Here is a 20,954-nt window from a genome sequence, read left to right on the forward strand (position 1 = left end):
GATTGGGCATCAGCTTTTGGGGTAGTGTGACTGCTGAAGGGACACTGGGACACCTCCCAGAATGACCTGGGAGCTGCAGAAGAGGGTACACGTGAGTCCATGGCTGCTATTGCAAAGTCACAAAGCACAGAGAGGCTCAGGGGTCCCTGTATCTCCTCCTGGAAAGATGAAACAGACACAAATAGTATGAGTGTGTGGAGCTTGGTAGACAAAGAAGTGGAGATGGTTTGACCTGAGGATTTATTGAAGAAAGGGGACCACAAACCTGTGGCTCTGGACCAGCGATTTCTGCATGGCCATATTTGCTCTGATCCTCTAAAGAGAAGTGGAAAGCCACCATGGAACAAAAGCCACACAACCAACCAGCTCACATTAAGGCCATCCCACTGACAAGGGGTGGGGCAACTCCACCCAAGCAAAGACCCCTGAGAAGCTGAGCAGCAGGTCCCTCCTCCAGAAGACAGGAAGAACAGGTGAATCATAGCTTATTTTCCACAGGACTGTAAAACTCCAGCTCTAGGGGAAAATAATAAAGGGAGCTCCAGGTGTTCTCTCATGACTCATTAATACTTCAGCCTGAAATTTTACATTTCTCTGTTTATTTCTTTTCTTTTTCTTCCTTTTCTTGTCTTTTTTTTTTTTTTAAATCCTGTTCCCATTTCAAATAGATTATTTGCCAACTTGTTTTTAAGTCACTTTTTAACTTTTTCACATCTACATTTTATAGATTTATGCCCCATACAAGCCCATTTTCACTATTCATTTTATCTTGATATATGAGTTCTGATTTCTTTGCAGTTTTGGGATATAGTGTCTTCTAACACAGAATCCAAAAATCCATCAGGAACAGGGGGACCACCCTGCTTTGTCCATCCTGAGAAATTATAATCTGTCACCCTTCCTGCCCCACCCTTTTTATTATTTTGGATCATCTTGGCTTTGGTTGCGTATCTGTGGTAGCTTTACACCACTTAGGGTTTTTTGCATGGGTTGTGGTTGATATTGTACACTCTATTCATTCACTCAACCATCCCTAAATAGAATGACTAGGAGGAGGAACTCTAAGCAAAGAAAAGAACAAAAGACAATGTCCTCTGCCATAGAGCTAATAGATATGGATATAAGCAAGATGTAAGAGATAGAATTCAGGATAGCAATCATGAAGTCAATAGCTAGGGTTGAAAAAAAGCATTAGTGACAATATAGAATCTCTAAGAGCAGAAATGGGATCTAATCAGGCTGAATTTAAAAAATGCTGTGAATGAGATGCAGTCTAAACTGGATAATCTAATAGCCAAGTGTAAATGAGACAGAAGAATGAATCAGTTATCTAGAATATAAAGTGATAGAAAGAAGGAAAGCTGAGGAAGATAGGAATAGGCAGCTAGGGCCCATGAAAATAGACTTAGATCAATGATGCCATGAAATGTTCCAATGTCAGAATTATTGGGATTCCTAAGGGAGTGGAGAGAGAGAGAGGACTAGAACATATTTGAGGAAATTATAGCTAAGAACTTCCCTAATCTGGGGAAGGAAACAAATATTCCTGACCAAGATGCAGAGAGGACCCCTAAAAATAAAAATAGATAAACACCCTGACATATTAGTGAAGCTTGCAAATCTTAGAGCCAATGAAGCTACTTTAAGAGCAGCAAAGGGGATGAGATCTCTTTTGTACAGAGGGAGGAACGCCATAATAACATCAGACCTATCCACAGAGACCTGGCAAGCCAGAAAGGGCTGACAAGACATAGTCAGGGTACTAAATGAGAAGAACATACAGCCAAGAATACTTTATCCAGTAAGGCTGTCATTCAGAATGGATGGAGAGATAAGGAGCTTCCAGGACAGGCAGAAACTGAAAGAATATGTGACCACCAAGCCAGCCCTGCAGGAAATATTAAGGAGGAATACTGTAAACAAAGGAAGACCCCAAGAGTAAGATAGACCAGAAGTTAACAGAGAAAACCTATAGAAACAGGTACTTTATAGGCAATACAATGGCACTAAAATAATATCTTTCAATAGCCTCTCTCAATGTAAACAGGCTGAATGCTCCTATCAAAAGACAAAGGGTTTCACATTTGATAAGAAAGCAGGGCCCACTCATATGCTGTCTACAAGAAATTCAATTTGAACCTAAAGACACCTCCAGATTGAAGGTGAGGGGATAGAGAACCATTTATCATGCTAGTCGGCCTGAAAAGAAAGTAGGGGTAGCAATCCTCATATCAGACAAATTAGATTTTAATCCAAAGACTGTAGTAAGAGATGTAGAGGGACACTATATCATACTTAAGGGGCCTATCTAATGAGAAAAATCTGGTATTATAAATATCTGTGCCCCCAATGTGCAAACAGGCAATTATATAAACCAATTAATAACCAAAAAAAAAGGAAATATATGGAAAACAATATATTAATAGGGGACTTCAACACCCCACTCACAGCAATGGGCATATCATCTAAGCAAAAGATCAACAAGAAACAAGGGCTTTGAATGATGCACTGGACCAGATGGACTTCACAGATTATATACAGTATAACCTTCCATCCTAAAACAACAGAATACTCATTCTTCTTGAGTGCACATGCAACTTTCTCCAGAATGGATCGCACACAGGGTCACAAATCAGGTCGCAACTGATACCAAAGGATTTGGATCATTCTCTGCATATTTTCAGACCATTATGATTTGAAACTGGAACTCATCACAAGAAGAAATTTGGAAGGAACCCAAACACTTGGAGATGAAAGAACATCCTGCTAAAGAACAAATGGGTCAACCAGGGCATTAAAGAACTAAACAATTCATACAAGCCTATGACAATGAAAACACATCGATTTAAACTTACGGGATACTGCAAAGGCGATCCTAAGAGAGAAGTATATATAGCAGTCCAAGCTGCTCTCAGATAATTAGAACAATCCCAAATGCACAAGCTAACCTTACACCTAAAGGACCTGGAGAAAGAACAGCAAATAAACCTAAACCAAGCAGCAGAAGAGAAATAATAGAGATTAGAGCAGAAATCAATGAAATAGAAACCAGAACAGTACAATGGATCAATGACACTAGAAGCTCTTCTTTGAAAGAATTAATACGATTGATAAACCTATGCCAGACTTATCAAAAAGAAAAGAGAAGGGATTCAAATTAATAAAATCATGATGAAAGGGGAGAAATCAGGACTAAAGCCAAGGAAATAGAGCAATTATTAGAACTTGTTACCAGCAGCTGTATGTCAACAAGCTAGACAATCTGGAAGAAATGAATGCATTCCTGGTTACTCATAAACTACCAAGACTGAAACAGGAAGAAATAGACAATCTGAACAGACCAATAACCAGCAAGGAAATTGAAACAGTCGTCAAAACCTGCCAAAGATCAAGAGTCCAGGGCCAGGAGGTTTCCCAGGGGAATTCTGCCAAACATTCAAAGAAGAAATCATACTTATTCTACTGAAGGTGATCCAATAAATAAAATGGAAGGAAAACTTCCAAACTCGTTCTATGAGGCCAGCATTACCCTGATCCCCAAGCCAGACAAAGACCCCATCAAAAGGAAAATTACTGACCAATATCCCTAATGTACATGGACACCAAGATACTCAACAAGATCCTGGCCAATAGGACCCAACAGTACCTTAAAAGGATTATTCACCACGACCAGGTGGGATTTATTCCCGGGATCCAAGGTGGTTCAACATTCACAAATCAATCAACATGATAGAGCACATTAGCCAAAGAAGAGACAAGAACCCTCTAATCCTCTCAATTGATGCAAAAAAGCATTTGACAAAATACAACATCTTTTCATGATTAAAACTCTTTCAGAATACAGGGATAGAGGGAGCATACCTCAAAACCATAAAAGGCATCTATGAATAGCCCACAGCAAATATTCTCAGTGGGAAAAACAGAAAGCTTTTCCCTTCAGGTCAGGAACACAGCAGGGATTCCCACTCTTACCACTTTTGTACAACGTAACAATGTAATTCAACGTAATCCTAGCATCAGCAATCAGACAACATAAAAGACATTCAAATCAGCAAAGAAGAAGTCAAGTTGAAAAGAAACTGAGGAAGACACAAAGACATGGAAAAGAATCTCATGCTTATGGATTGGAAGAATGAACATCGTTATAATGTTTATGCTGTCCAGAGCAATCTACACATTCAGTGCAATCCCTATCAAAATTCCATGGACAGGGGCGCCTGGGTGGCTTAGTGGGTTGAGGCCTCTGCCTTTGGCTCGGGTCATGATTCCAGTGTCCTGGGATTGAGCCCCGCATTGGGCTCTCTGCTCGGCGGGGAACCTGCTTCCCCTTCTCTCTCTGCCTGCCTCTCTGCCTACTTCTGATCTATGTCTGTGAAAAAAAAAAAATCTAAAAAAAAAAAAAAAAAAAAAAGAAATCCATCGACATTTTTACAGAGCCAGAGCAAACAGTCCTAAAATTTATATGGAACCAGAAAAGATCCCGAATCCCCAGGGGAATATTGAAAAAGAAAACAAAAACTGAGAGCACCAGAATGCATGGCTTCAAGGTATATTACAAAGCTGTGGTCATCAGGATAGCACTGTATTGGCACAAAAACAGACACAGAGATCTGTGGGACAGAGTAGGGAACCCAGAAATGGACCCTCAACTGTATGGTCAACTCATCTTTGACAAAGCAGGAAAGAATATCCAGTGAAGAAAGACTGGTGCTGGAAAAATTGGACAGCCAATAAATGATGCTGGAAAAATTGGACAGCCACATGCAGAAGAATAAAACTGAACCATTCTATTACACCATACAGAAAGATAAGCCCAGAATGCATGAAAAATCTAAATGTGAGACGGGAATTCATTAAAATCCCAGAGGAAAACACAAGCAGTAACCTTTTTGATCTTGGCCACAGTGACTTCTGTCCTTTTTTTTTTAGGCCTTTTTAAAATTCATTTTTTAGAGAGAACATTTAAGTAGGGAGGACATCATGCAGAGCAGGTAGAGGGAGAAGCAGGTCCCAGGCTGAGGAAGGAGCCCTGTGCAAGACTCTATCCCAGGACTTGGGATCATGACCTGAGCTGAAGGCAGACGTTTAACCAACTAAGCCACCTACGTGTCCCTACAGTGACTTCTTTCAAGACACATCTCTAAAGGCAAGGGAAGCAAAAGCAAAAATGAACATTCGAGACTTCAAGATAAAAAGCTTTCTCATAGCAAAGGCAATAGTCAACAAACTAAAGAGGAGCTCACAGAATGGGAGAAGATATTTACAAATAACATTACAGATAAAGGGCTGGTGTCCAAGATCTGTAAAGAATTTCTCAAACTCAAGACCCAGAAAACAAATAATTCAGTCAAGAAATGGGCAGAAGACATGAACAGATACTTTTCCAGAGAGGACATCCAAATGACCAATAGACACATGAAAAATGCTCCACATCACTTGCCATCAGGGAAATACAAATCAAAAGCACAATGAGATACCACCTTTGACCAGTAAGAATGGCCAAAATTAACAAGACGGAGGAACAAATGTTGGCAAGAATGTGGAGAAAAAAAAATCTTATTACAGTGTTGGTGGGAATGCAAATTGGTGCAACCACTTTCAAAAACAGTAGGGTGGTTCCTCAGATGTTAAAAATAGAACTGCTCTATAACCCAGCAATTGCACTACTGGGTATTTACTCCAAATATACAGATGGCGTGAAAAGAAGGGGCACCTGCACCCCAGTGTTTGTAGCCACAGTGTCCACAATAGCCAAACAGTGGAAGGAGCCATGATGTTCTTCAACGGATGGCATGGATAAATAAGATGTAGTTCATATATACAATGGGGTATTACTCAGCCATCATCAGAAAGGTTGAATACCCATCATTTGCATCAACATGGGTGGAATTGGACAGTATTATTCTATGTGAAATATGTCAAGTAGAGACATATCATTTGGTTTCAGTCTTTTGTGGAACATAAGGAATAGTATGGAGGACCACAGAGAAAGGGAGGGAAAACTGAATGGGAAGAAATCAGAGAGGGAGACAAACTATGAGAAACTCTGGACTCCGGGAGACACACTGAGGGTTGCAGAAGGGAGGGGAGTTGTGGGATGGGGTAACCTGATGATGGGCATTAAGGAGGGCACGCGTGATAATGAGCACTGGATGTTATATGCAACTGATGAATTGTTGAACACTACATCAAAAACCAATATGTTGGCTAAGTGAACATAATTTTTTTTATTGTGTTATGTTAGTCATCATAAAATACATCATTAGTTTTTGATGCAGTGTTCCAAGATCATTTAAATGGATATAATTTAAATAAAATAAGATAAAATAAAATTAAAAGGTTCAAATAAAAAAAACGATACTGGCTGCTGAATAGGCTAAGAAGAAAAGAGTGGGGATTTGGTTTGGTTGTACTTTTGTTGTTACATATTTTCACACTCTTAGCACATCTCAGAATTCCTCATTTTTGTTTTTTCAGACTTAAGGTCTATTTTTGTGGGTGAGGGAGGGTATATTTTGAGCCTTTTGTTTTCTGTTGGTCATTCTGTCTGTACTGATGTACCATAGTTTCAGTCACGTATTTCCAAATATAACAGGGTCTGAGAAAGGGATAGAACAGTAGGCATTTAGACTCCTAAAGAGTCTAGGATGTTTAAGTCTCTTCACCTGAGCATTTGTATCATTATTAGTAAGTAATGACCAGTCTCACTCTGAAGAATGTTTGAGGTACTGTCAGCTGCCACTTTCCTATAATAAGTGAGCTTTAAATAGACAACTTAAGAACCTGACCTTTGCAGTTTGGTTGTGAGGTTTTTGTTTCTCATCCTGAGCTCTAACTGCCCCTAACAGAGGAGGAAGAATCAGGGCACAAAAACATACGAACAAGAAAACCTTGACTTTCCTATATTATTTTAAGAGATTTGAAAACAGTCTAACATTTGAAATTTGAACATGATTTAAGGCCATTACAAATTACAATTTGGGGTTTTTTGTTAGTATACAAAATAAATGTGTATTTATGGATAGGTATGACTTATTCACATATATAGTAGCTCTGTAAAATATATACATGCAAATAAATTCCAGCTTTTTAACTATAGAAATTGATTTTCAAAATAACTACTTTTCTAGTTAAAATAAGGGCAAAGTAGTCCCATTTACCCATTTATACTAATTTTTGGAAAACTCAACATGATTAATATTTTCAGAAGCAACCTCCTAGAAGTCCAGTTTAGAAAACTATCAAATAAAGCACAGTCACTTCAGATGGGTATATGACTTGGGAACTCCTCCCCCAGTCATTTAAACTGGTTAAATAATTGCATTCTGCTACTAGAGAATTGGATGGTTGTTATCCATTCCATATTAACATTTACTTGAATGCTTATATATGTCAGAGATTGCTGTACATTTCACATGTGTCATTTCTCTTGTTATAGAAACTATGGATAAAAGTAGTAATGCCACTTTACATTAAATGAAGGTTTGGAGAGTTAAAAACAAACAAACAAACAAACAAACAAACAAACAAACAAACAATGTTTTGCCCAAGATCATGTGGCAGTGGAGTAATGGTACCATTATCACATTAACCATTATCACTAAGTCAAGGACTGAAATATTCCTCTTTATTTTTTAATTATACTTGGACCAAAGAAGCTGCTCTGTTAGTTAATTATTATCAGGAAGAAGAGTACAGCACTAGCTGTAAAGATAATAGCAACAAAAACAAATGAACGGACCAAGATATATACTGGAGAAGATTTAGAAGAAGGAGACCAGAGTTGGTACTTGGCTCCGTTTTTAGCTTTCTTAGGAAAGCTTTCCCTGCCACATCCTATTCCTTATCTGTCTGTTAGAACACTGAACTCATTGTTGTAATTACCATATTGCAATGATTCTAAGGTGCACATATTTTTCATTTAACATTTCTAAAATCTGGATGCATCTTATAATTGATGTCGTCTTTTTTTTTTTTTAAGATTTTATTTATTTATTTGATAGGCAGAGATCACAAGTAGGCAGAGAGGCAGGCAGAGAGAGAGGAGGAAGCAGGCCCCCTGCTGAGCAGAGAGCCCGATGTGGGACTCGATCCCAGGACTCTGGGATCATGACCTGAGCAAAGGCTTTAACCTTAAAGGCAGAGGCTTTAACCCACTGAGCCACCCAGGTGCCCCTAATTAATGTTGTTTTAAAATTAGTTGTCAACATTTCTCCTTAATAATTGGTTCAAAAAATAAGGATGTGATATATGGTCGATGGCATCTTAGATTTGATGCACAATATTTACAGGTGTTCCCATGAAAAGGTTTATATCATCCCAACAGTTTTAAATACCAGGTATATATGGTGATTTTCCAGTTTCTAGTCTAGTCCTCTTTTAAGCTTCAGACCTGTATGTTGAACTACATTTTCCTTCAAAACCACAGGCATCACCAATTCAATATGTCTACTTTCTGAACAAACTTGTCTTTCAGTATTCCCCCATGTCAGTAAATGGAGTCTCCGTTTGTACATTTGTGAAGCTGAAAAGCTATCGGTTTGACTGCCAGGGTGTGAATCCCACTTCCACCTTACACTAGTTATGTGAGGACACTGAGACATGTGTCTGTCTTCATCTGTAAAATGGGGAGCATAATAACACCTATCTCTGAGAGTTGTTGGGACATTAAAACAAGGAGTAAATGTTAGCTGCCACTGATCTTTATGATACATATCTGTGACCTCTCTCCTTAACTCTGGACATGTAACTCCTCCTCAAATCCTGTGAGAGGTAGGCCCTTTAAAATACTTCTGTCCACTTTTATCTCATCGCTGCTTCTCCACTCCAGGCCCTCATTTTTCTCACCTATAGTAACTAATAGCTTCTACTCTTTCTCATCTCTAGTCTATTCAGTACAAAGATCAGTCAACAATCTTTTAAATCAGATCACACAACTTCTTAAAAACCCACAGTTCTTAGTATGGTATGTGTTGTTCTCAGTTGTCTGCCTAGCCTCTGCCCACTTTTTCAGCCTCATCTTATGCTGCTCTACCTTGTAGTGTCACTCATTTCTCCCAAAACGAACTCCCACTCATCCTTTACTTTTCTTCTTAGCTGCCACTGCCTCAAAGACATGTTCTGATCTTCCAAACTAAAGTAGTTACTTCAGTCCTAGTGTATGATCTTTTATATTGAATTTATACCTTTCATATTTGGGGTGAAGATAAGGAAGTCGAGTGATTTCCCCAAGGATTGTAATGCTGATTATGGTAGAACTAGAATGCCAGACGAGGACCGGCCAACTCTAAACTCTCATTTCCATGGTCCTTCCTTTGCTTCCTTGAGAACAGAAGAAAGCATATGAATCAATGTGCGAGGCTTCCAAATATGGCCTGACTTCTCTCCTTTCTTTCTATTTAACCTTCAGGTAGGTTGTTCTCTCAATATCCATTTCTTTGGAAGCCGTCCCTCCCAAATTAGATTGTAAACCTTTGAAGATGTTCGTCTATTCATATGGTACTAATATAACATTCTTCTAGCAGTTCTTATATATACCTAGCAGTTATATAAATTACCTTGTTTACAATAGATAATGATTAAATATTTTTGTCTTAGGGATGTTAGAGAAAAACAGTATTTTAATCCATTTAATTTATTCAGGGTTTGGTGATATTTCATGAAAGAATATAGTACTTGCCATACTCTTCTACCAATCAGTTACTACATTTTCTGTTATCAGATTTTGAATAGAACTGCCTCAAATTTAATTTTAAAGTAAATAGTTGGTGTCTTCATAGATTATTATGCTTGTTTCACTAGAAAAACAATTAACCTTAAGTATTTTTGCTTTGCTTCAGGAATTAAGTGATCTACAACGAGACCCACCTGCTCATTGTTCCGCTGGACCCGTGGGGGATGACTGTAAGCTTTGCTATCTTGCTAGAATTTTGCTACCATTAATAATATAGGTTTGAATGTTTGTTAATGACTCTAAAACTCTTTGTTTGTTTCAGTGTTCCACTGGCAAGCAACTATTATGGGACCTGTAAGTATGATTCATATATATGAAATTAATTCCCTCAGCCATACCTCATTCTTACCATTTCACCTTTGATGAGACGTTTGTGGCTAAGGTTGAGTTTTCATGTACTCTGAACACTCAGGAAGCAAAATACAATGAAAGGATTTTTGATGATTTTCTGGAGCACTGGTGGCAAATCACTTGTTTGGATCACTTTGATGTTTCCCTTTGACAAATCCTTGGTCATTACACATAGTCATGGATCACCCACCATTTGCACCGAGTCTATATGTTACACATTTGCTTTATCTGTTTTTAAGCACAAAAGTCAGTTGTTCAGAACCCAGTATAATGATCCTCGCATTAACAATTTTAGTAAAAGAAAAAAATAATATTTTAGTAGGTTAGAAATGACTCTTATTAACTCAGCAATGGAATACCTGCAAGCAACAAGCACCAGTTTGCAATAACTCTTCACTGTTCCTGTGTGTGAGAGGGAACTGGTAAGATAATTGTAACAGATCTGTCTTTGCCAACTCCTGAATTTGTTGTTTTTAGTTTTGTTGTATTGTACTGAACTCAAAATTACCTATTTTATGACTGGCCTTACCTAACACTTACTACCCTTGTTAAGATTATTTCTTTCTGTACCTAGAGGCAGTTATGACTTGAAAAAGACTTTTCTTTTTGTGCACAAAAATCTGATTGCATAGGAATGGGCATAGACTACTTCCTGGGTGAGAATATACATACTGGTAACCTGTTTACATGAACATCATTCTCTCCCTCCCCTGAAAGAATTTTATCTAGTAAGGCATAGAGGTTTTAATCATATTACTAGTGTTTCACTTTTAAAAACAAATACTGAATTTTCAGAGCAGAAGTCCTGGGCAAATGTCTCAAATTCCTAAACTGTTATGTTAAGTTAGTTTTTTCTAAGGGTAAAATGCAATATATTTAAAGAACAACTTGAAGAATCTAATTATTTGTTTTTCATTGCTTACTAAGAACCTTCAAAATACTATTATTTATTTATTTATTTATTAAAGATTTACTTATTTATTTGACAGACCAAGATCACAGGTAGGCAGAGAGGCAGGCAGAGAGAGAGAGAGTGGAAGAAGCAGGCTCCCTGCTGAGCAGCGAGCCCGATGCGGGACTCGATCCCGGGACCCTGGGATCATGACCTGAGCTGAAGGCAGAGGCTTTAACCCACTGAGCCACCCAGGCGCCCCCAAATACTATTATTTAAAGGCCCACCCTTACCATTTGAATTATAGCCCTTCACAGATATTCCTTAGATGAATCACATGTAGCAAATGGTTACAATTATGTTACTCGTACCCCCTTTATTTTAGTAATGCAAACAGGCCACTCTCTAATATCATTTGAATTCATTTACATTTTCTACATTCCCTTTAACTTTTGAAGAACTAGAATTAAACTATATATAGTTAGAATAATTATACAGTGTAGTCCTCTAATGCATATGCAGAGACTTGGGGAAGTAATGATAGTTTTGCTGTTATTACCAAAGTGGTAATATAACATGATAACATGAAAAATTTCATTAAATATTAAGGAGGGGCCCCTGGGTGGCTCAGTTGGTTAAGCATTTGACTTTGGCTTAGGTCATGATCTCAGGGTCCTGGGATTTAGCCCTATGTTATGCTTGTCCCTCTGCTCCTCCCCCTGCTCATGCCCTCTTTCTCAAATAAATAAATTATATATATGTAAGTAGATATATGAATATACGTGTGTGTGTGTGTGTGTATACACACATATATATATAGAAATATGTGTGTGTATATATATATATATGAAGGAATATATATAAAGGAATTAAAATAGATTTTACCTTTATTCTTTAGCATTTTTTTCTTGCTTGTAACATTGAATGTATTTTCTAACTGCCATAAAGAAACATGGCCAAATTTAAATTCTTCCTATATAGTTGGTTCCTAATTTGATTCAATGACTATTGAATTTATCTAGTTTTATTTTGAGCTTTTTTGTGTTTTCCACATTCTATTGTAAACTGTTACTAAGTGAAGGTTGGAGGTCTGAATTGTGTGTCATGTAGCCTTTCCTTTTTATAACTTGGTCTTTTTATTTCATTTCTATTCTTGCCCCTTAAAGGACGACCATTGGTGCCCCTCCGAAGCTCAGTCAGTTAAGTGTGCTGACTATTGATTTCAGTTCAGGTCTGATCTCAGGATCATGGGATCATTTCCCATGTCAGTTTCCCTGTTCAGTGAGGAGTCTGTTCAGGATTGTCTTCCCCCCTCTGCCCCTCCCCCTGCTTTCACTCTCTCTAAAATAAATAAATCTTAAAAAAAAACCCACGACAATCAGATCTTAAGTTTTATAAATAAGAAGGTAAATAAATACTAGCCCAAACCCTGTTTCCCATACTGATTACTGCTGTGGAAAATTCTTCTTTTCTTAAAGCAATCTTGTGTATATACTAATCTATAAAACTCTAGACTCATAAAAAGATCTGTTTAGGTAAGTAACATCACTGTGTGTGTCCTATTTTTGTGTTTAACTTTGATGTCACCATGATTATTGGAGATTCTTCCTTCATACCTGCAAAAGGAAACCTGTTTTCAAGGTAAATGATTTGAACTTAGGACAGAATGATGGCTTTTTTTTTTTTCCCCAAATCAATTTGGGGGGAAATCATCTTAGGTTACTAAATAAATATAGTAATCACTAAATAAATATAGTAATCACTAATGCAAATATTTGTAATTTCAGCCTGATAGCGCCTATCAAGGTGGAGTCTTCTTTCTCACTGTACATTTTCCGACAGACTATCCTTTTAAGCCACCAAAGGTATTTTCATTTTTATGATTGATTTGACTCCTTGTCAGAGATTTTACTCTCCACCCCAAGATATGTACATGATGTCAAAGACTGTGGGTAGCTTAGCATGTTCAAACTATTCTGTAAAATCACTGAATTTAAATATGCTTATTACTCAAATATTGGACTATATCTGTAAAACAAAAGGCGATATCTGTTATATGATAAATTAGCTTCCTTACCTTTTTTTCTCCTCCTCATTAGGTATATGTAGTTTGGGAAATTTTTTATGGTCAAGAATCACACTTTTGTATTCAGGGGATTATTTTTGAGAAAGTTGACCCTATTTCTCAGGTCTTAAGTTGTGATTCAACAAAAATTTATTGAGTACCTCCAGTGTTCTGTTAACATTGGGGAATACAGAAATAAATGTGACACAGTCCCTTTATTAAGTATGGTAAGAAAAATAAAAACATGTCCTTATTACATTAAATTTACACTGGATCTGAAGAGGAAATAAATGATGGTGACAGCAAGGAGGGAGAAGTTTATTAACAAATACTTCCACTCAGAATAATTATTTTAGATTTTTAAAAGCACCTGATTAACATTATATATGTGAAACAATGTAACAACAACTCTTGTGGAAAATTAGAATTCTTAGCAGATCCCTTAGGATAGGTAACAGGCTGAGGCTCCTCAACTTTCTTCTGGAACAGGGTCGGCATGCTATTTTTAAATTCATTGTTATTTGTAGGTATCAATGATAATCAAATTAAGAAATGGATTACTTTGAGGGATGATGAAACCCATGGTTAATTACTCCAGGTACTACTCAGGCAGTCATACCAGCTAATATAGATTTATTTATTATATTCCAAAATACTTCTCAGTTCCAGGGGGCCAAGGGGAAACTGACTATTTGCTTTCACACTCCCATTAGCTAAAACTATGTGCACAAAGTAGATGCTCAATTTGTTGCTGAATTTCTCCTCTAAGGTCATGTAAAGTTGAGGACATTTTGCAGATTGGTTCTGTTTTGTTCATAGTTTGTGGGTTGTCACATTTTTGTTTCGTTTTATTTATAGATTGCTTTCACAACAAAAATTTACCATCCAAACATAAACAGTAATGGAAGTATTTGTCTTGATATCCTGAGGTCGCAATGGTCACCAGCTCTGACTGTATCAAAAGGTAATTTTATTTACAAGATTTATAATTATTGATAACAGTGAGACAAGAAAAATATAGCAGAACTATCTAAGGACTAAAGTTTTTTAAAAAAATACAATTTACTGTTTTCTCCTGCTTTGATTTTGCTTTGCTTTCATAGCTCTTCTACTACTCTTTTGCTTTTGTCAGTGTGATGTGGCTAAGGGTCAAATCTTAATAATAAAATGAGACAAATTTAAATATGTTAGAACTAGAAATTTGGTTGAGCCTACTGACATTTTACCCCTTTAGTTTGGGCTTTAAAGAGAGAGACAGAGTGAAAATCAGATTTTAGGATCAGTTGTGCCATTTATTAAATAGTATTGTTAATGTAATGAGTAAAGCTTTACATCTCTTACTTCATCTAAGAAGACATATTTCACACTTTAGAATAATGCAGTATATTTATTAGGATATTAGTCTAAACTTTTAATAACCAATAGCATTATTTATGACTGATAACATAATCCATGTGGATTCTCAGCTTTAACAGTTACATACTTTTTTCTTGCTCAATTATCAGGTGTGTATGTAGACCTTCTAGTACCTAGCCAATAGTTTCTGCTGTGCTAGCGCTCTTAATTCATGTCTTGTTTCTCCAGCAGAAGAGAACCCAACCATCAGAAAATACTGTTTTGAGTTAGAAGCTTCTGCCCCTGAAGTAATTTGGTAGTTTTCCCTTTTTATAAAATTTAGGAAAACTATTTCTCTTGAAGGATTCAGGGGAGGAATGAATCTGTGCTCTTTTAAAAAAATATTTTTAATAAATGCTACCTGCATGTTTAACTTGTTTTTAAAAGTGATTAGGTTTATAGTAAGCAGGGTCCACAGCAATAATATTTCAAATATTAGGTAAGTAGTAGCCCTTCACGTCAGCTAGTTATTATGAATGGCAGTTTTTCTGACCTAAAATGTTTGTATAAAATGTTCATGTTGATTCTAGTGTCTCTTTAAAAATCACATAGTATAACTGTTATGTACTAGATGCAAGAAAGTTTTTGTGTCACAGGATTATTCGAATTAATACACTCTTTCCTGGAATGGAAATGGAAATGTAATTGATTTGGTGTAAGTGGTTAAGTACTTACACATACAAAAGAAATGGCAGACTGCCAGATATTGAGCACTAATTTTCTAACATCGGTAGCTTTTTATAAATATTAATTAGTTTTCTTGGCTTCTGGAAACTGCCCTTGAAGAAGAATTTCAAGTAGCCTCACTATCCTCATATGTAAAATGAGGATTATAAGAGTATTACCATGTAAGGTCACTATGCATCTGGCACATAGAAGACATTCGACTGAATGTTAACTATTATTACCTTTTTCTTTATCTTAAAACATTTGATTTGTGTACATTGTAGTGAAATCAGGGCACATTGCTCTTGGCAGCAGGAGTGGGAAATGAGGAACTTCCCTCTTGCCTTATTTTATAAGGTAGCTTATACTTTGCTTATTTGTACATTTTCTACTTTTTTATATTTTAAATGTCTTATTTTGCTTTCTATTGTGAGTTTAGTCTGGAAACTCTGGAGATGTGAGCCTAGATAATCTACCCTACTGGTTTAATATAAAAGGCTTAAAATTTCAGTAGGCATATGGAAGATAAAGAAGATGAATAAAATACTAATTTTTTTCATTAGCCCTTAGCAGCTCCCTTTCTGTATTATTTAAGAAATTAACACTGCTTTATAAATTTGCTTGTGAATTTGTAAGACTAGGAAAAGATAAAGGAACATAGTAGAACATCTTGAAATGTTCTTCCAAAGATTCCTCGTACACCCTCAGAAGTTTTGTCATGCAATCATAACAGACAAATCAGGAACCAGAGTCCTTGTTCCTTCCTTTTTCAGATACTTACATTGTTTTTAAGAATGCAGCTATTTGAATTAGTATTTTGATGTGGGAAGAAACAACTACTTTTATAATTTTCACTTATATTTTAAAACATACAAGTTATGAATTGATAATTGTTCACATTATTTTTAAATGATTGTGATACAAATAATGTACATGGAATAAAAGATTCATTGAAAAAAACCTGACAAATATTTCTTCTTTGTAGGCAAACTAGCACGAAGCCAAAGTAAAAAAAGTGCATAAACATGAGTCCAAAATGGTTTGGACTGTTAACTGCAATTTGTTTGCTGTACTTTGAATTGATTAAAACATAGATTTTCTGCATTAAAATAAAATAAAAAATGGATGGTTTCCTTATTAAAGTACAAAAGTATCTTTAAAAAATAGCTAGGGATGCCTGGGTGGCTCAGTTGGTTAAGTATCTGCCTTCGGTTCAGATCATGATCCTAGGCAGGGTCCTAAGTTTGAGTCCCTCATTGGGCTCCTTGCTCAGCAGGGAGCCTGCCTCTCCCTCTGCCTGCTGCTCCCCTGCTTGTGTGCTGTTTTCCTCATATCAATAAATAAGATCTTTAAAAAAAATACCTAAAGTTAGGATGCTGTTCTAAAAATGTTTTGATTAGGTACCATATTTGGTATATGTATGTATTACCTAAAATTATTATTTTTTTTTTTTTTTTTTTTTTTTTTTTTTTTTTTTTTTTTTTTTTTTTTTTTTTTTTTTAAAGATTTTATTTATTTATTTGACAGAGAGAGATTACAAGTAGGCAGAGAGGCAGGCAGAGAGAGAGAGGAGAAAGCAGGCTCCCCGCTGAGCAGAGAGCCCGATGTGGGGCTCGATCCCAGGACCCTGGGATCATGACCTGAGCCGAAGGCAGCGGCTTAACCCACTGAGCCACCCAGGCGCCCTACCTAAAATTATTTTTATAGAGAACTCTTCAGATTAAATGTTTAGTTACTTTATAAATGCACATTTTTTAAATAAGTAGAAATTCAAATAAAATTTAAAACTTCGAAAGTTATAGTGATTTTGTATTATATACATTGTATGCTAATTTTATACTTTCTAATTAAAAATTAGAAATATTTGCTTCTAAGCTAAGTTAGTCTAAAAAGTAATTTAACATGCTCATTTGATTTTGTTTTCTTTATAAGTTCATTGTCTATATTCAGTAAAAGCGTTTTCATATGTGTAATTGTTATAAAGCAGAAAGATCATTATCTGATGTGATGTTCTTTTTTCAATCTAGTTTTATTGTCCATATGTTCTCTACTTTGTGATCCTAATCCAGATGACCCCTTAGTACCAGATATTGCACAAATCTATAAATCAGACAAAGAAAAGTAAGTGTTTACTTATATTAGTTTCTGCCTGGGTGTATTTCTGTGTGGTCTGCCAAAACACAAGTATTATCAATATATTTAAGTACATTTAATTGTGTTAATTGTACTAAATTTGCCTATCTTTATTAGTCTTTTTACAAGAGATATTATTCCTTCCCATACAGTGTTTAGTCCTTTACTATTTAATAGTAACATGTTCTGCATTTGTGTAATATGTCTGTTTTTTGACAGGAGAGAACCATATATATAGTTCTGGGTAGTAAATTTAAAATTAAAGAATTTGATAGTTGGAAAGGCTTGAATATTTTTCTCCCAGGAAGAGAAGTTATCCCTAACCCCCTCCAAACTGACCCAATTTTCAAGCTGTTTCATCTTGCTGGAACCATTGATTCATTTGCATTTTATAGGTGATGCCCATTCAGGGTTGGCTTTTATAGACTTTGTTAGAAATTGATTTCTTATTTTGTTGTTTATAATTTAGGCATGTTTCTGTATTGGTGGTAGAGAAATCCATCAGTTAAAAAACCACTTGTTGTTTTCTATTTTATTTAATATATGAGCCTAAGTCACATTGACTCAATAATTGGCTTATGAATTATTACTGCAATTAAGTGTAAAAAGGTAGAGTGTACAGTTTTATATAAATAGTTCTTCTAAAAGATTCATTTTATCTGTTTTTATGATATCCCTTTTGTATACCTACAGATACAACAGACATGCAAGAGAATGGACTCAGAAATATGCAATGTAAAGTCAAAAAAAATTTCATATATACCAGAGTACTGTAAAATCTAGGTTTTTTTCAACATTAGCAGTAAATTGAGCACTGTTTACTGTTTCATTGTATCATGAAATCCTTTGATTTTTTACCCATTTTACATGTATTTCTGAAGCAAGACAAAACAAACTTCCAAAAATACCCTTCAGACTGTGATGAGAGCATTTGTCATTTTGTATGCATTGAGAAAGACATTTATTATGGTTTTTAAGATACTTGGACATCTGCATCTTCAGCTTACAAGATCTGCAATGCATCTGAAAAGCAACCAAATTATTTTTTGCTGAAACTAAATGTTTTTACATGAGAAATGCTGTATGTGTTGTCTAAGATGTCATCAGTTTTATAAATCTGTATTCAGATTCATTCTTTGTTAGCTCACTTTATAATTTGTATTTTTTTACTGTATAGACTAAATATATTCTATTTACATGTATGTCAACTCATTACCTTTTTCCTGTGAACAGTATTGAAAAAACCCAACAGCTGGTAATTAAATGAATTAACTGTCTGTCTCCCTTGTCTTAGGGTAATCGGTAGATTGATCGCAGATTTCTTAAACCTGAAAGGATCTTTACACTGTAATTCTCAGTATCCTGATTATGGAGAAACACTTGTTTTGATTTTGTTATACTTGACTTAACTTTATTGCAATGTGAATTAATTGCACTGCTAAGTAGGAAGATGTGTAACTTTTATTTGTTGCTACTCACATTTGAGTTTTTCTTCTGTATAGGCAATGTTATATTGACACCTTTTACAGATATTAATGTAGCTTTTTCCATATAAATAAAATGCTTTTTCTACTATTTGTCTTGATTACTTAAAGAAATAAATTATCTATAAGTAAGGATCAAAACTATAAAATTTTGCATGCAAATTAATTCCAAATTGTGCAAATGAGGTCTATTGTATTTGAAATTTTATTGCTTTAGGTTTGTATTTGTTTGCCATATTATTAGTCTAGAGGATGGAACACATTGGACCCTTGTTATAGAAGACAATTTAGAATAAGTTGGGGTTTGTCTTGGATCACATTTTAAGTGAATCATTTACTAAGGTACTGTGATGAATATAAGGCAGGGTCACCCACACTGGAGAAAGTATTGACCTGAAAAATAGTTTAATTATTAAAATGCCCCTCTAGGTAGAATGGACATTGTAATTTCTTAACATTTTAAAATCTAGAATTTTTAAAATAGTAGTTTAGTGCCATCACAGTTTGAAAGAAGACATCCATTTTTTACTATAGATGTTATAAAGAAAATTCTAAAATGATGCTTCTGTTTTTATAAATTTCCAGTTAAAAGTGGCTTAAATAAGCAGGTTATCTTTGCAGATTTTAAAGAAAGCTAGAAAGTTCTAATGTTCTGACTTGGAAAAAAATACATTTCTAATTATTTAGCATGCTTACCAAACTTTGAGTGAGTGTCATTTTTAAGAAGAGTTGTAGCTCTTTGGATTATTGCAGTAGCTGTCTAAGTGTGCAAAAATCTGTGATGGATGTAGTCATTAGTAAAGCATTTAAATCACTTAAGTATTTTACCATGGATCATTATTATTAAAGCACAAAATAACCCATTGTTAGAACATGTGTTTTTATAAATGAGTGTAAAAATATTTAAATGAATTGTGAAATGGATGTTTAAGAAAATATAGGTTTAAAAAGTAACTATATTAAGTAATGTCTTGAAACAAACATATCATGAAAAACACTGCTTTACTAGGTATATGATTATAAGCTACATTCACCCAGAATTTGAACACTCAAGTTCATTAGATTTAAATATTTAGTATATTTTGATAGTAGAGGATTTTGTTTCTTGAATATCTTTCACTTTTTTTAAAACTTTGATTTGTGTGACATTTATTTTTGGAAGTGTCTTTTTTTTCCTTTATTAAAAGTTTTGAAACTCACCTAATTCTTGTTTGCCTTTGCTTACACCTGAATTGTGTGACCAGACTCCAGAGGAGTGAGCACAAGTTCTCATATTAAATAAAAACCTTAAGAATTCTGTGGTGACATAATGATGGGCCAAGTCACCATTTTAGCTCTGTCATTTTTGCTTAATTCTGAGAAGGATATGTCACTTACCTTTTACAACTGCAAGTCTGAAGTCAAGGGCCTTCCTCCATAAAGTAACCATTGATCTAGGGATCCTTAGAATGAGAAAAACAGGTAGTCTTTTGGAGTTTTGGATAGTACCTCTTGAAGTCTTGGGTATTTCAAGACAGTTAAAAACGATATTCAGGTTGAATTCTGGGCACTTGTAAATGTCACATACAGTAAGTCAGAGATACGAGTTGTAAGGGCAGCCTCACCCTCATCTCCCATATTTGTGTATGATTCCTGAAGTACAGACTTTCTACTTGCCTATGTAAAGCATTTATAATTATTCATTTTTGATTTAAGTTGTCCCTCTCATCCCCTTATCCTTAAACTGTTTAGGGAAAATTTAAAATTTACTTTGTATATCAACTGCCTGTCAGTTGCAAAGGATCATAAGGTATCACATGAGAAATACAGATCACAAGGGCAACCTAGGACTTAATATTCAAAAGCGTAACTTTTCAAAAAAAATTGATAAAAATACCACGTGTAGTTTTTCATTTCTTTTATTTATTCCATGATCAGTTTGTACACGATTCAGCCATTGATGTTTTGCGGGATCTTGCACTCACAGTTCTGTATTTTGGGGGAATTAATTTTCCTCTCAGATTAAAAGAGATTCTTGGTTATGAAACTATTTATCTCATGTTTATTTGTTGGTAGTCAATTTGAACTGGACTCAAAGTTTTTTTTTTTTAATAAAGATTTTTATTTATTTATTTGATAGAGAGAGATCACAAGTAGGCAGAGAGGCAGGCAGAGAGAGAGAGGGGGAAGCAGGCTCCCCGCTGAGCGGAGAGCCCGATGTGGGGCTCGATCCCAGGACCCTGAGATCATGACCCA

At 35.5% G+C, this 20,954-nt stretch overlaps 1 protein-coding gene across 2 annotated transcripts in view; it reads left to right on the plus strand.

Moving 5' to 3' along the window:
• Positions 1-19,918, plus strand: part of UBE2D1 (ubiquitin conjugating enzyme E2 D1) — a 39,461-nt gene extending 19,543 nt beyond the window's left edge. For both annotated transcript variants that reach the window (XM_059395813.1, XM_059395812.1), the window contains exons 2-7: positions 9,840-9,903; positions 9,996-10,027; positions 12,764-12,841; positions 13,900-14,005; positions 17,130-17,223; positions 17,929-19,918. In XM_059395813.1, coding sequence (XP_059251796.1) covers positions 9,840-9,903; positions 9,996-10,027; positions 12,764-12,841; positions 13,900-14,005; positions 17,130-17,223; positions 17,929-17,974 — 420 coding nt within the window. In that variant the 3' untranslated portion in view covers positions 17,975-19,918. The remainder of the gene's footprint in view (positions 1-9,839; positions 9,904-9,995; positions 10,028-12,763; positions 12,842-13,899; positions 14,006-17,129; positions 17,224-17,928) is intronic.
• Positions 19,919-20,954: the final 1,036 nt, after the last annotated feature.

This window comes from Mustela nigripes, chromosome 4, assembly GCF_022355385.1.
Source record: "Mustela nigripes isolate SB6536 chromosome 4, MUSNIG.SB6536, whole genome shotgun sequence".
Classification (NCBI taxonomy): domain Eukaryota; kingdom Metazoa; phylum Chordata; class Mammalia; order Carnivora; family Mustelidae; genus Mustela; species Mustela nigripes.